Source organism: Ipomoea nil, unplaced genomic scaffold (assembly GCF_001879475.1).
Source record: "Ipomoea nil cultivar Tokyo-kokei standard unplaced genomic scaffold, Asagao_1.1 scaffold1436, whole genome shotgun sequence".
Classification (NCBI taxonomy): Eukaryota; Viridiplantae; Streptophyta; class Magnoliopsida; order Solanales; family Convolvulaceae; genus Ipomoea; species Ipomoea nil.
Window position 1 is genome coordinate 537,402 of NW_017617864.1, and position 17,527 is coordinate 554,928.

General features: G+C 35.5%; 1 protein-coding gene across 1 annotated transcript; it reads right to left on the minus strand.

The window, feature by feature from the left end:
• Positions 1-214: 214 nt before the first annotated feature.
• On the minus strand, positions 215-655 carry LOC109188558 (uncharacterized mitochondrial protein AtMg00810-like). The gene has a single exon (XM_019339203.1). It carries the CDS (start codon positions 653-655, stop codon positions 215-217), a length of 441 nt encoding a protein of 146 aa, XP_019194748.1.
• Positions 656-17,527: the final 16,872 nt, after the last annotated feature.

Below are 17,527 nucleotides of genomic sequence, written 5' to 3' on the forward strand. Positions count from 1 at the left end.
AGTAAAGTGTCATAGTCCTTTGAGTGAGACCATAATCTAGAAGCATTTGCTTTATCCTGACCAGCTGAGTGCAACATCCTCCAGCTGCTATATATTCTGCCTCTGCAGTACTTAGAGAGATTGAATTCTGTTTCTTGCTTAGCCATGATACTAAATTCTTACCAACAAAGAAGCATCCACCTGATGTACTCTTTCTGTCGTCAATATTTCCTGCTCAATCAGCATCACAGTATGCAATCATATTGAGTTCACTGTCCTTGGAATACCATATCCCATATTGAATTGTTCCCTTGATGTATTTCAAGATCCGTTTAGCAGCTATCAAATGTGACTCTTTGGGATCAGATTGATATCTTGCACACATCCCAACACTGAACATTATATCTGGTCGACTGGCGATTAAATAAAGTAGACTTCCAATAAGACTTTGATAGACTGTGTTATCAACTGATGGACCAGTATCATCTTTTGATACCTTTGTGGAGGTGGAAATAGGAGTCCTGGGTGTCTTGCATGATTCCAAATCGAACATCTTGACGAAATTCTTAGCATACTTTTCATGTGAGATAAAGTAGCCTTCAAGACTCTGTTTAACTTGAAGTCCTAGAAAATAAGTTAGTTGATCAACCATGGACATTTCAAATTCTTCCTTCATGACTTTCACTAAGTCATCAATATATTTCTGTAGAGTTGATCCGAAGACAATATTGTTAGGAATAAAGTGTAATGGTCTTGATATGCCAAATATGTATTCATAGATCCCCCAATTTTATTTCATAGGTCTAGTAAAGTCTGAGACCATGATCGGGAAATTATTTAAATTTGAAAAGAGAAAAACAGAGGAAGATGCATTAAAAAGAAGAAGAAGATATAAAGCCTAAAATCAAGAATTTGTCTGGAGAAAATGACAAATTGAAGAAGAAGATGAATGATACAATATTCACGTCAAAGCTATTCGAAGAAATATCCCAGAAGAATTTTCGTGAAAGAAAATTAAGATGGGAAGAATGCATGAAATTGACTTGGAGATCAAGCATCTATGGAAATAAAGGAGTACATCAAAGAAGATTGGAGATTTAATCAATAGTTGTATGGACGAAGAGGATGATGCTTGATATGTTATGCAAAATGACTCAAGTTCAAATCTTACCATCAACAATTTTACAAGGTAAAATTTGAGAAGCCAAATCTAATTAAATATGATGGAGTTGGGCGCTAGTTTGGGAAGCAATTGCACTTGTTGAATTGGGAGCCAATGTAGAATTGAAATCAATTGAAATGTTTCACATTGAATTGGGAGCCAATGTAGAATTGAAATCAATTGAAATGTTTCACATGAAAATTAATTCAAGATGGGAGCACATGAGAATCAATTCAAGATGGGAGCAAGTTTCACATGAGAATCAATTCAAGATGGGAGCCAATGTAGAATTGAAATCAATTGAAATGTTTCACATGAAAATCAATTCAAGATGGGAGTCAATATAGAATTGAAATATGTTTCACATGAAAATCAATTCAAGATGGGAGTCAATATAGAATTGAAATTGGCTCCATTGGGAGCCAATTGAGGTTGTAGTATGGGATGCAATTTCGAAGTCAAAGTCAATAATTCAAAGCACCAGGTTGTAGTATGGGATGCAATTTCGAAGTCAAAGTCAATAATTCAAAGCACCAGGAGAAGTTTGGGAGCCAATTGCAAGTTAGTCAATTGGGAGCCAATTACAATGGAGAAATTCAAATTGTCTCCCAATTACAATGGAGAAATTCAAATTGGGTGCCAATTACAAGTCAATTGAAATTGGGTGTCAATTACAAAGGAAAAATTCAAATTGGGAGGAAGTTCAAAGCCAGTTTGAAGTCTGAGAACACCCAGACGTGAGAATGAAGAAGATGAAGATGAACTTACAGTAAAAATATTCTCACAAGGAAAAATACTAGTTTAACTAGTATGTGATTAAATTGAAGAATATTTTTAAATCCCAAAGATACAAGGACCACTTCAGAGCAAATCAGAGAAGCCGTTCTACACCCAGATATTTCCACTCAACGTAAAACCAGAGGAATATCAGATGAAGTTTGAGAAACCATTCATATGAAGTTCAAGCTCTCAAACGGCTACCTTATCCTTTCTGACATCCCTGCAGAAGATAAGATAAGATCTCTGACAAAAAGATATAAGATTTCAAAAATGTGAGCGTCTCTTTCCAACGGACAGATTCTCATTACCAGCTATAAAATGATGAAGATATGAAGACTTGAAGAAGCGTGAAGAGTATAGAGCAGAGAACACGAACAAAGAGCTAAAAGAGCATAGAGCAAAAATCTCATTTGGTACAGAGCATACCAAAAATCTTCAAGTGAGAAGTGAGAAAAGAAAAAGAACTCAGAGAGCTTCAAAGGAAATATTATGAGAGTTCTTAAACAGAGCAAAGCAGAGCATAAAAATCAAGTGTTTTACTTTATACACTCAAAGAGAGAAAACACTCAGAGCTTTCAAGAGAAATCATTCCAGAGTGTTAATCTTCATCAAAGAGACCTGCGCATCATTGAAGATCAACTACAAAGTCTTAGAAGTTGGAAGCAAGACAACACTTGTTTTGGAGCAAAACAAGAGAAGGGAGGAAAGTATCACGGAGCTGTGAAATCCTGGATTGTCACACGGAGCTGTGAGATCCGAAGCAGCAGTGTCGGAGGCACTGGGCGTGATTAGTGCGGGCTTTGTGATCAAAGAACTAGATCACGGGATACGTTTCTACCGGAGTGTGGAAGACGGGGAGAAAGTAACGCGGAGTCGTGAAATCCTGGGATAGTAGCGCGACAATGTGAAACCCGAAGCAGCAGTGTGGTGTCACTGGGCATGATTAGTGCGGGCTTTGTGATCAAAGCACTAGATCACGGAAATTCATTGTATCTTGGAACCAAGAAGTGGTAGATGTAGTGAATTGCTCTTGGAGATAAGAGCAAGTAGAGTAGGAGGATTACACCACCTCGCGAACCACTATAATTGTCTTGTGTTCTTTACTGCTTTCTCTACTTACTGCTCTTTACATAATTGCTCTACACGAGATATACTGCTCACACAATCTCACACACACTTTTTGTTTGTTTATTTCCGCTGTGCACCATACTCTAACAATCTAGTTAAGAGTTTTGGTTTATCTCTGGCTTAGCAATTGTTGTGCTGTGCGAAAAAGTTTGAAAGTCTATTCCCCCCCCCCCCCCCCCCCCTAGACTTTCACCTTACCTCTTTTGGGACCAACAATTGGCATCAAAGCAGGCTGTCTATTTAGGCCAATTTGCTATCTAAGCACGTGCCTAACTGGGTCAACCGTTTCTGATTGCTAGATAGATCCATTCTACAAAGTGTGTGAATCGGATTAATGTTTCATATCTCCCGTGATGATGATGAAGAAAGATTTAGCTCAAAATCTATTATTCTCTCTTGATAAATTTGATGATTGGAAAGTTCGTATGCAGGTACACTTATCGGTTCTACACGATGAAATGTGGGAAGTTATTTCCACTGGCCCTATAGAAATATTAAAAATCAATACGGCGTTTGTTATATCCCCGGATGCTCCACAGTACGTACAAAAGCCAAAACCGGAATGGACATCGAATGATAGAACGCGGAATAATCTTGACAATATTGCCAAGGATATTCTATTCAAAGCCGTTGATGATACAATATTTCCGAATATCCGAAAGTGTGCTACTGCCAAAGAAATATGGGAAACTCTCATCAAGATTGGCGAAGGAGATGAACAAGAAAAAGACAATAAGCTCACAATCTCCATGAAGAAGTTTAAAGATTTCAAAATGCTCTCAAATGAAAGCGTTGCAGACATGGAAGCTCGAATGATCAAAGTTCTTGGAGAGATTAGTGATCTTGGAAAAAATATTAGCCAAAAAGAAATTAATCTCAAAATCCTACGAGGCTTACCATCTGCATGGGATATGAAGGTTACGGCTATGCGCGATCATTGAGATCTAAGAATGTTGTCAACAGACAAATTATTTAGTGATCTAAAAGCGTATGAGTTCGAAATGAAGGCCAAAGATGATGACGTTCATGAAGCTCGAAATGCTGCTCTAATGGCCGAACAACCGTCAACCTCCAGGTCAGTAGAAAATAATGTTGATTTTGTGACTGACGAACAATTTGCTCTTTTTGTCAAAAAGTTTAGAAGGTTTATGCGAAAAGGAGACAACAAAAATTCTGCTCGTGGAAAATTCGTCTCTCGCACCCCGCAAGAAGAAAAAGTCGAAGAAAACAACAATTTGTGCTACAATTGCCACAAACCCGGACATTTTAAAATAAATTGTCCGTATCCGATCGTTAGCAAGTATCAAGGCAAAAATGTTGAATCCACGCCAAACAAATCCGAAAGCAAAAGGTTCAAGTGCGACAAAAGAAAAGCTCTCGTTAACAACGAATCAAACGAAAATGATGATTCGGAAGATTCATCATCAAGCGATGAAAGTTCATGTTCGGATGATGATACGGCGCTAGTATGCAAGTCAATTGAGTTGAGTACAAGTGAAGATTGTCTTATGGCTCTTGAAGCAGAGGAAGAAGAGGTAACATCTAATTCTTTTACTTATGTTAATTCTTCTTTTTCTCGTGAATCTATTGACAATCTAATGCGAGAATGTCAAGAGAGTATGCTCACTCATCCTCAACTCAATGAGCACAATAATATTCTAATTCATGAAAAAGAAGAAATGAATAAAAAATTGCAAGGTGCTTTACTTGAAGTGAGTAAATTGAAGAATGAAAATATTCATCTTCAAGAAGAGTGTAAAGCAAGAGAGGTTAAAGACCATAATCTTAGATCTACTGTTGCTACGTTCACTAATTCGTCTAAAATAATAGATAAAATGGTGAGCATGCAAAATCCATCAGGAGATAGAACCGGAATCGGTTATGATTCCACATGTTCTCAAACCCCTCAAAATCTGACTAATTCTACTACTACTTTAAATAATAAAGTTCAAGTGGTAAAATTTGTTAAAAGTCAGAATAGCACGATGAGACAAGGACTTGGCTATCAAACAAAAGCAAAGTTGAATGTTGAAAGGCCGAAACAATTCAATTACACGGCGAAGCAACAAAAATTCTTCAAGCAAAGATATGCCAAAGAGTCAAGTGCAAAAAGATTTCATAGAAAAGAGGGAAGCTTTTCAAGAAATAAAGTTGGGAGATTTTATCCCACTCAAAAGGATTGGTTGTGTAATAGATGTAATGCTTCTTATAGACCAAAGCAACCATTCTCTTCCCAGGTGCCAAAATATAAAAATAATTTTCAAAACCCGGCGCCAAAAATATTTTCTAATTAATGTGAGTTATGATTATCGTATCTCTAATGGTAATAAATCTCCTCATCTTAATTTAATAAGATCTAGGTGGGTTTGGTTACCTAAAATCACTAAAAGTAAAGGACCCAAGCAAGTACGGGTACCTAAAGTGAATTAATCTTTTTTGCAAGATGTTTGGTACATCGATAGTGGTTGCTCACGCCACATGACTAGAAATAAATCATATCTAGTGAATTTCAAAGAAATCGATGGACCAAAAGTTATATTCGGAGGAAATCAAAATTATGGAATCACAAAAGGAGTTGGCACAATCAAGAAAAATGGATTGAATATTGAAGATGTTTCTTTCGTTGAAGGCTTAAATTTTAATTTGTTGAGCACTAGTCAATTTTGTGATAAAGGCTATCTTGTAGAATTTTCTAAAGATAATTGCCTAATAAAAAATGAGCTCACAAATGAGATTGTTCTCTCTGGAAAAAGATGAAAGAATATGTATGTTGTTGATTGGAGTACAAGCAAAGATTCAGTGTGCTTAATGGCCAGAAATTCGAATGAAGCTAATTGGGAATGGCACAGAAAGCTCAACCACTTAAACTTCAAGACTATAAATCAGCTTGCAAAGAAGAATCTAGTTGAAGGCTTGCCAGACATTATCTTCAAGAAGGACCAAGTGTGTGATGCATGCCAACGCGGAAAGCAAATCAAGTCATCATTCAAATCAAAGACACACGAGTCAACGTCAAGACCGCTAAGCTTACTACATATGGACTTATTTGGACCGGTTGATCCAATAAGTGTAAGTGGTAAGAAATATACTCTCGTTGTTGTTAATGATTTTTCCAGGTACACTTGGACCGTTGTTCCTCAAGAAGAAAAATGAAGTTGAGTAAGTTCTACCGAAGCTGTTGAAGCAACTACAAAATGAGAAAGAATTGCAAATATCAAAAATACGAACGGATCGCGGAACCGAGTTCATGAATGGTGTTATACAAGTTTTTTGCAATTCACATGGAATTTCTCATCAATTATCTGCCGCAAGAACACCGCAACAAAACGGTGTTGCGGAAAGAAGAAACCGGACGCTCAAAGAAGCCGCACGAGTGATAATTAGTGCTGCCGGTCTCCCGAAACGATATTGGGTGGAAGCTATCAACACTGCTTGCTACACACAAATTAAAACCTTACAAACGTAGTAGCGAGAGTAAGGATCGATCCCACGAGGAGTAACTAGCTAGTTTAACTTTTGTGCTCAAATTAAAGGTATGGGGGTTTGGAATATGACGAGAATAAAGATAAAATAAAAGAGAATTTAAATAAACAAGTAATTTAACTGAACGAATAAAGCAATGAAAGTAATATTTTGAAAGTGCTTATAATAGAAAACATTGGTTAGTAAAGATCCACCACCGGAATTTAACACTAATCATTGATTAATAAAGTAATTAGTATGCAATTGAATATTTATCGTGAAATTATTTCATTTCCGTTTTCCCTTAGTTGTAGGTAACTAAAGCACACGCGGTTTAATTACCCCTAACTACTAAATAACCTAAGACAAGCGCTATAGATTTAATTTAATAGCAGCAATAGGAGCTAGAAAAACGACAAACTAAATAACACAAGCACAAGCGGTTGCATTTAATTTAGGAAAATATTCTACCCGAGACCAATTATCACTAAGCCGTCAATAATTAACCTCAGTTGCTACTGAATATTAGAATAATTTGTAGCACAACATTAACTAATATAGCAAATAATTATATCAAATAAATAACTAGTAGGCCTCCCTAGCAATTAAATGACACAATTATTCAAATAACTTAGAAGAATATTTAATACTCAAATGCATAAAAATATATATATAAATAAATAAATAACCTTACAGCGTAATGAATTTCGGGGCTTCAATTCACTAAACCAAACTAGAAGAAATTAGCCACGAATGAACATTGATAACAACCTTTAAGAATATTCGAGAGGGGAATAATGAACATTTTACAATCGAAAACTCCTACTATTTATAGCATTCTAAAAATAGGCTCAATGAACCTCAACCATCCATTTTCCTAATCTTCTGCTTGACGTCCGAATTAATCTTCGCAACGACCAAGTAAAGCCTCCTAATGCGCCCTATAAGCAAAAGAATCATTCTCATCTTTTTAATTTGTGATGTGGACTATATGAAATAAGACTTTACAAAATTCTTAATATACTAGATAGTGCGTAATATTAATATGTATTCTATATATTATATATTGTATATTTTATATATTATATTATATATTATATCTACTATCTACTATCTACTATACTAATAAGAGCCCAAGAGAGTTAGGCCTATAATGGGTAGAAAAAATGGCGGTCACAGATTTTAATCAAATGAATGGCTCAGATTGATTAAAAGATTGATCAGATTTAAATTTTACACTAAAATTTCCTAAAATACCCACACACCGTTACTAATTCCGTTAAAATTTTAAGAATTGCCGTTAGTTCACCGTTAACTTACTCATTGATTTCAATAAAAAAAAAGTCTTAAGTTCGAACCTCATCCCAATCAAAGTTGGCATAATTAGTACTATATTTTACTCTTATTAAATTATATAAATAATAATTTAGTAGCTACAACAAAAAATTATAGATATGCATTTCTTTAATTTAGAATTATGTGTCCACAATGCCTTTATTCAAAAAAAATTATTCATTATCAATAAATTAAATAAGAGAAATAATTGTATTAGTTATATTGTCTTTATTTTTCTACAATATAAAAATTCTTTATATTCAAATTTATTAATTGATTATATTCGCTACATTGTCCTTACAATGTCTTAATTCAGTGAAAAAAAATTATTCATTATCAATAAATGAATTAAGAGAAATATTTTCATTAGTTATATTGTCTTTATTTTTCTCAAATGTAAAAATTTTTACATTCAAATTGATCAATTGATTATATTCACTACATTGTCTATTATCTTTTTTTTTTTTTGCACTATTTTTCTAATTAAATATCAAAGTTATAATACAAAATAATGCTATATATTTATTTACCAAGTATTTTATTAATACCATGAAAAAATTAAAAAAATATATAATGAATAAAGCCAACCATATTAACTACTTGAGAGATTTTGTGACAAAGAGAGTATTCAAATCACACAAAAAATTGAAGTGAGAACTACCTTGCAATGTCCTTGTTTGACAATCATCAGTTAGCGCGCGGATTATATTAGCGGATTTGACCAACGAATTTATTTAATTATTAACATTGGGTAGAAAAAATGACCGCCAAATTATTAAATCAAATGAATGGTTCAAATTGTTCAGGTTTTAATTTTTTTAAAAATTTTTCTAATTTATCCTTAATTATATGATTATCCATTTAACTTTTTCGTTAAATACCGTTAATTCACCGTTAGTCTAATTATAATATTAACGTCTAATATAGAATTATAATTACACCATTAATCTAATTCTAATATTAAAGTCTTAATGGAACTTAACCACAAATCCTAATGTCGAAATCTCCTCAAACAATATTAGTATATATTTAATATTTTATGCCATAATTTTTATTTGTTCTCCCTTATGTCCCGTATTTGGTTTCAACCATACCTATACAATTATTTTATTGACAATTATAATCAATCTTGACTATATTATCTTGCATTTGTAAACTTAGAATTACCTATTTAACCCGCATGGGCTTAGCTCAATGGTTTAGTGGGCAGTATTTGGGAGAAGAACCTCGGCGGCGGCAGTGCGGGAATTATGTCCAAAGTGGGCAGATTCCTTGTTCGCACCGGCATTTGGTCCTGTTTGCACAACCATTGAGTCACCGTGATTTACAACTTCCTACAATGCTCTGTCGGGTCAGAGTGTGGGGGGGCCCTTGGAGTAGGGTACTCAACCTTTGGGAGAAGAATTACCTATTTAAATACGCAAATTCAACCTTCAATTATCTATGCATGAACAATTTCAATATAATCTTGCCTTAATATACTTTAAAGTACTTATTTAAAAAAAAACATTGGGCATTATCCCAATCGCGCAATGTGCGTAAAAAACTAGTATTATATATAAAAGGACTAATTATTAGATAATAATCAATAACTAATGAAAAATAATTATAAAGATGTACCTAAAATATGAGCGTAAAATATGCTTATCACTATATAAAGGGAGAAAACCAAATATTGGTTATTTTCATATTTTTGGATGCAAATGTTTTATTCATATTAATGATAAATTGCATCTAAAAGCTTTTGATGAGCGTGCAGATGAAGGAATTTTTCTAGGATATTCGACTACCAGCAAGGCGTTCAGAGTTTTGAATAAAAGATCAATGGTGGTTGAAGAATCCATACACGTGGTATTTGATGAAAAATCACAGATCAAAAATGATGCTCTGGGCGAAGAAATTGCACAAAATGGTAACAAGTGTCATATTGATTTTTGTGATACTAATGATAAATGTGAAGATGATGTTTTGCAGGGAATGGATGAGTTGGAAATTAATTCTCTAGAAAATCCCATCCTTCATCCAGAAGAAGTTGGAAATTCTTTTAATAATAATTTTGGTGGTGATGCCTCACGTGGGAATGAGGATGCAGTACAGGTTGGAGATCCAATTAGTGATCAAGTTGCATGTGAAGTTGGTAATCAATTTCAAGAAGAATTAAATGATGAAATTCGAACCAACACTGCCAGTTCACAACAAATGGATCCACCCAGTATCATGCACCCATTTCAACCAGATTTAAGATGGCTCAAAAATCACCCTCCAGAATTAATTATTGGGAATATTCATGAAGGCGTGAAAACAAGATCATCAACCATGGAAGCATTATTCACGTGTTATCTATGTCAAATTGAACCAAAAGAAGTTGACGAAGCTCTAAATGATCCGGATTGGATAAATGCTATGCAAGAGGAGCTCGATCAATTCAAAAGAAATGATGTTTGGGAACTTGTTCCAAGACCGGCGAACCACAATGTTGTAGGAACCGAATGGGTTTTCCGGAACAAAGCAAACGAAGAAGGCGTGATTGTTAGGAATAAAGCAAGGCTCGTTGCAAAAGGAATCTCAAGAAGAAGGAATAGATTTTGATGAAACTTTTGCACCGGTAGCCAGACTCGAAGCAATCAGAATTTTCCTAGCCTACGCCGCACACAAAGATTTCACCGTCTATCAAATGGACGTGAAAAGCGCATTCTTGAATGGTCTACTCGAAGAAGAAGTTTTGTCGAACAACCCCAAGGTTTCGAGGTAAAAGGCGAAGGTGATAAAGTCTACAAACTTAAAAAGGCATTGTATGGGTTGAAACAAGCACCTCGAGCATGGTATGATACTTTGTCGATGTTCTTGATAAGCTACGGAATCACCAAAGGCCTTGTTGACAAAACTCTATTTAGAATTCAAGATGGTGATCATATTTTATTAGTGCAAATATATGTTGATGATATTATTTTTGGAAGCACTGACAATTCTTTGTGTGGGAAATTTTCGAAGCTTATGCAGAATAAATTCGAAATAAGTATGATGGGTGAATTGAATTACTTCTTGGGCTTACAAGTCAAACAACTGAAAGAAGGAGTATTCATCAATCAAGCAAAGTACACCCGCAACTTGATAAAGAAGTTTGGCCTTGATGGAAAATCATCGATCAAAATTCCAATAAGCACATCATTAAGGCTAGACAAAGATGAAGATGGAAAGGATGTCGATCAAACAAAATATAGAGGAATGATTGGTTCTCTTCTATATCTTACTGCAAGCATGCCGGACATTTCTTATGCTGTGGGAGTGTGTGCAAGATTCCAAGCAAATCCAAAAGAAAGCCATCTCACCGCAACAAAGAAGATCATACGATATCTGAAAGGCATAATCAATGTTGGATTGTGGTATCCAAAAGGTACAGATTTTACTTTAACGGGTTTTTCAGATGCGGATTTTGCAGGTTGCAAAATAGACAGAAAAAGCACTTCCGGGACATGCCAGTTCTTGGGGGGAAGGCTTGTTTCTTGGTTCAGCGAAAAGCAAAATTCCATTGCAACCAGTACCGCCGAGGCCGAATATATTGCTGCAGGAAGTTGTTGTGCGCAAATTTTGTGGATGAAGCAACAATTGAAGGATTACGGAGTTAATTGTGATGATGTTAGTATTTATTGTGATAATACTAGTGCAATCGCTATCACTCACAATCCGGTGCTTCACTCAAGAACCATACATATCGACATTTGACATCACTTCATAAGGGATCACGTTGAAAAGAAGAATCTAAAGGTCAAATATATCCCTACGGAAAACCAAATTGCTGATATTCTCACAAAGCCTTTATTCGAAACGAGATTTTCTACCTTAAGGCACGAGTTGGGAATGATCGAAATGAGCTAAGTATCACTGGACTTAATCTCTCAATTTAAATTGATACTTGTGCTCAAAATAAATTGTTTTATATGAATAAATTGTTTTATGTGTTTATATGCATGTTTTTATTCGAAATTTTTATGTGATTAAATTGCAATATGTGTTAGGAACTTATTTGTGTATTTGCATGTGTTATTTAACGTGAGATCATATGCCATGCAAATTAATTCGATAAAATGTGCAATTCGTGTTTTATTTGATAATTTGTTTAAAATTGCATGTTTTAATGCGTTAATCAGTGTATGAGTATGTGTTCATGTTTTTAAAATTAATTAATTTGTTTGCATGAACAATTTGTCTGAAAATGTGATTTATCGTGTTTATTTAACTATATATGTGTATAATGTGATTTAACGTGTTTAAATATTTTATTTTATGTGTTACGTGCATATGCATATATGTTTATATAATTTTTTAAAATGCTTTTTGTTAATTTCTAAAATTTTTAGAATCTGATTTGCATGTAAAAATATGTGAAGTTGTTTCTAATCATAAATTTAGAATATATGTGTTAATTTTGTTAATTTCCAAAATTGTGTGTTTTAATTGGGAATTGCCGTGTGTGTTTAATATAATTGGTATGTGTGATTAATTATTTGAGGAGTAATTTATGCTACTAACGAGATGTTTGAGTGTGATCATATTTGTGGCACACGATTTTGAGAAGGAAATCAGGAGATAAAGGAGGAAAATTAGAGTTTAATTGGGCATCAAACCTCCACCCATAAACTCCTACCCTTTCTAAACCTCCACCCAACCTAACCCCCCCCCCCCCCCCCCATAATCCTCTCCTAGATCAAATCTTTCCAAACTGATTCACTTTCTCTCTCAAATCGGTATACCCATAGCTCCTCTTAGCTAAATAATCTCAATCGACTCCCACATAGCAATTAAACCCCTCATTAAACTCTCCCCTCTAAACCGTTGCCCATCAAATCTCTTCCCATCCACCGCCATCTCAACCAATGAGAAGCCTTGCCGCTATCCGTCACATCCCATAAACTCTAAACGACGGCAAGCCAAATTTAATCCTCCATCGGCAAGTGAACCGATAATCTTCCTGACCGTCCTATATATTGGGAGACAACCGAGAAATATTTTTTGTGGAAGATTTTGTCTGTTTGAATTTTCTTTTGCAGGTACAAGATGGTGTCAAGTGAATTCCAGGAGAACGAGACGAGGGATACAAATCAGAGAACTTGGGAGAAAGTTCTCAAGCAACCCCGAAGGGCAACACGAACGGACGGACGTAAAAAGGCTGGAGAAACACCAAGCAACCCTCTGGTGTTAATATTAGAAGAAGGAGAAGAGCACGAAGCAAAGTCACCTCAAGTCCAAGCAGTTGCAAAATCACCACCGCGTGAACCTGGCTTCATATATGAAGAAGACATTGGTGAAGAGAAACCGTTAGCAGAACAAGAGAAAGTGGAAGGGTCTGAGCCTCCATTTATGAAATTTTCACCAGTTGTTCAATCTGACATGTATGTTGAAATTCTGAATATGAGCAATTCAGAATATCTCATCTATTTAAAACAACTGACGTTTGGACCGGTTCTACCGCCTCCAGGTTTCGGTTTCGATGGGCTCTATCAACCTCCACCTCCACCAGAGCCTCTTCCGAAGTTTCCACCAAGTCTGCCAGTTCTTGCACCTCTTCCACAAGAAGTTCCTGCTCCTCCACCGCCTCCTCAGCAGGTGCCTCTCAACCCGTTTATCCGACTTCCTGTGGACTTTACTAGGTTTTTCAATCAAACCTACTCATCTTCAAGCTCTAACGGGTCGATGTTCGAGGAAAGTGAGTCCAGTGGTGACTCAGGACCAGGATACGCTCCTTCACCACCAGGAGGTTATGACTCAGAAGATTGCATGAGTACTGGTTTCTCTGCCCATTGAAGAAAGTGTTATGCCATCTCTCTCTCTCTCTCCTTCTCCCTAAGAAGGAGATGAATAAAATTATGGTTATTTTGTGCTATTGGTCTTCTCTTCATCTCTCTCTCTCTCTCTCTCCTAAAAATGAAAAATCCCTATAGTATATAAAAAGATCAAAAGTTTCGTAGCAAAAAAGATACACGAAAAAAATTACGAACAAAAGCAAAACGGAGAATAAAAGAAATAATTAAAAATTTATTATGGCTACAAGAAGGGATAAAAGAAGAAAAGAATTAAGAGGAGAAGTGTCAGTACGAGAAGAAGTAAGAGAACAAATGTCAGATGAAAGAAGAAGAGATATACCAGTGGAAGATGCAGTAGGAGTTGCTACTGAGAGTAGACAACAAATCACAGAGAATTTATCCAATGTATTGCCAGTACACCATACGAAGATTTATCACAGAGAATTTATCCATTGTATTGCCAGTCTACAATGCCTACCATGGACCCTGTTCTAGAAAATGAAGATTTATTTGCAGACAATTACACGAGAACAGAAGTCTTAGAAGAAGAAATTGGTGATCTCAATCAAGAAGCCGAATCACCTGAAGAAGAAGGGATGCAATTTATTGATACAGTTGTTCTCACAGACCCGAATAGAAGTCCATTCGGATCCCCTCAAAACTTTGTGCAGATGGATGATCAAAATGATGGCATATTTTCATCCCTATTTGCAAAAGTGGCCGAATCCAGTGATGTTGTTTGCCAAACAATTAGAGAAAAGTTGGTTGAACAAAACCAAATACTTGAACAACAACACACGGATACCCGTGTCTATCTGAAAGAACTCATGGAGCATCAACACAGTTTGAAGACTCAGATTGACAAAGCAGAAAGAGTCTTGAAAGGAGAAGTAACGAAAGGATTACTTGAAGTGATTCAACTCATGAAGAAAGAACGTGAAGCTGCCGAAAAAATTCACAACGAACGTCACTTGAGACAGATCAAGGCGATTCAAGACCAAGAAAGCCGAATCAACAAACTTGAAGTTGAGCTCGCAGTTACAACAAACAAGCTGGACAACGTACAAACCGTTTCCATTGAAACGCACAATAGTGTTGAAACTTTGAAGGCAAACCAAGACCGAGATTGTTAGAACCTTGCATTTTTGGTTGATAATGCCAAAAGGGGGGAAGAAATTCTCAGTCACTTGGCTTTGCAACAACAAGAATTTATTCTTGGAAGCCAGCAACAGCTAGTAATATCTACTCAAGGTAGAGGCCGAAGTCGCGGACTATCCTCACAAGGACCATCTCAGATTGGTTTTGCTCAGTTCGCGAATCCTAGTCTTGGTACGAGTACATCGAAGGTTGCTGAACAACGTGGCTGGTTTGAATGCTCTAAGGGTACCGCCACTCAGACAACAATATGGACTAAGGAAAATCTACCAAGCATGATCAAGAAATGGCCTGCAGCGGATCAAGCCCATTGGATCTCGGAGAAGAATAAAGAAGAAGAAGGCAAAAGGAAAAGAACTGAGATGTGGTATGAACTAAGAGATTTCACTGGAAATATGGGCATGAATCTTGGAGAAGAAAGAAGCTTCGAAGAATGTGTCTTATGGTGGGAAGCTGGAGTTCTTCCGGGCAACAATATCAAAGAAGCTTTTGGACATTACATGGTCGGACAACTTACAAAGAAATTTCAGAATGCAAAGTTCAAAGATGATTTCTTCAAGCTCAGAGAACATGTCAAGGAAATTTTGAAGGAAGACTCTGGTGTGAAGAAACCCAGAAGGCAATCTGAAAATTCTCTTAAACTGATATTTTCTATTTTCGAAACTTTGTTGCGTTTTTCTCAATATTTTCGAAATATATCAATAATAATTTCCCATGGTCTATTTTGAGTCTTTCATTTTTTTTGTTTAATGTAGTTAGACTTTCGTGAATTAAAAGACAAGAAATATGTCAAACGCACAACAAAATTAAAAATTGATGATGATCAAAATAAAAATAATTCAAGATTCGTTTAGGAGCTTGTCTAAAAATTAATTCACAAGTTTCTTTTGATTATGTCTAGGAAACCATTGTTAAACTCATCTTGGCTTTGTCAAATAAAATTGAGCAAAAAGATTATTTTTCAAATACTTAAAGCCAATGACTGAGTATAGGTTTTGGCATTATCAAAAGGGGGGAAATTGTTAGAAATAAAGTGTAATGGTTTTGATATGCCAAATATGCATTCATAGATCCCCCAATTTTATTTCATAGGTCTAGTAGAGTCTTAGACCATGATCGGGAAATTATTTAAATTTGAAAAGAGAAAAACAGAGGAAGATGCATTAAAAAGAAGAAGAAGATATAAAGCCTAAAATCAAGAATTTGTCTAGAGAAAATGACAAATTGAAGAAGAAGATGAATGATACAATATTCACGTCAAAGCTATTCGAATAAATATCCCAGAAGAATTTTCGTGAAAGAAAATTAAGATTGGAAGAATGCATGAAATTGACTTGGAGATCAAGCATCTATGGAAAGAAAGGAGTACATCAAAGAAGATTGGAGATTTAATCAATAGTTGTATGGACGGAGTGGATGATGCTTGATATATTATGTGAAATGGCTCAAGTGCAAATCTTACCATCAATAATTTTATAAGGTAAAATTTGAGAAGCCAAATCTAATTAAATCTGATGGAGTTGGGCGCCAATTCTAATTAAATTTGATGGAGTTGGGTGCCAATTACAAGTGGAAATTGGGAAGCAATTTCACTTTGGTGGCAATTGAGAAGCAATTGCACTTGGGAACTGAAATCAATTGAAATCGGGAGCAAGTTTCACATGAGAATCAATTCAAGATGGGGGTGAAATTGAAGTCAATTGAAATTGGGAGCAAGTTTCACATGAGAATCAATTAGCCAATGTAGAATTGAAATTGGGAGCCAATTGGGTTGTAGTATGGGATGCAATTTCAAATTGGGGACCGATTCGAAGAAGACATGGAGATCAAATTGAATTTCGAAAAGGACATGGAGATCAAATTGAATTGAGATAAAATTCAATACCAGGAGAAGTCTGGGAGCCAATATCGAAGTCAAAGTCAATAATTCAAATTGGAAAGCAATTGAAAGGTCAATAATTCAAATTGGGAAGCAATTCAAATTGGGAGCCAATTGCAAGTCAAAGTCAATTGGGGGCCAATTACAATGGAGAAATTCAAATTGGGTGCCAATTACAAGTCAATTGAAATTGGGTGTCAATTACAAAGGAGAAATTCAAATTGGGAGGAAGTTCAAAGCCAGTTTGAAGTCTGAGAACACCCAGACGTGAGAATGAAGAAGATGAAGATGAACTTACAGTAAAAATATTCTCACAAGGAAAAATACTAGTTTAACTAGTATGGATTAAATTGAAGAATATTTTTAAATCCCAAAGATACAAGGACCACTTCAGAGCTAAACAGAGAAGTCGTTCTACACCCAGATATTTCCACTCAACGTAAAACCAGAGGAATATCAGATGAAGTTTGAGAAACCATTCGCATGAAACTCAAGCTCTCAAACGGCTAGCTTATCCTTTCTGACATCCTTGCAGAAGATAAGATAAGATCTCTGACAAAAAGATACAAGATTTCAAAAATGAGAGCTTCTCTTTCCAACAGACAGATTCTCATTACCAGCTATAAAATGATGAAGATATGAAGACTTGAAGAAGCGTGAAGAGTATAGAGCAGAGAACACGAACAAAGAGCTAAAAGAGCATAGAACAAAAATCTCATTTGGTACAGAGCATACCAAAAATCTTCAAGTGAGAAGTGAGAAAAGAAAAAGAACTCAGAGAGCTTCAAAGAAAATATTCTGAGAGTTCTTAAACAGAGCAAAGCAGAGCATAAAAATCAAGTGCTT

Excerpts from the sequence above, each read along its gene's own strand:
- LOC109188558 (XM_019339203.1), bottom strand. The coding sequence starts at position 655 with ATGAAGGAAGAATTTGAAATGTCCATGGTTGATCAACTAACTTATTTT.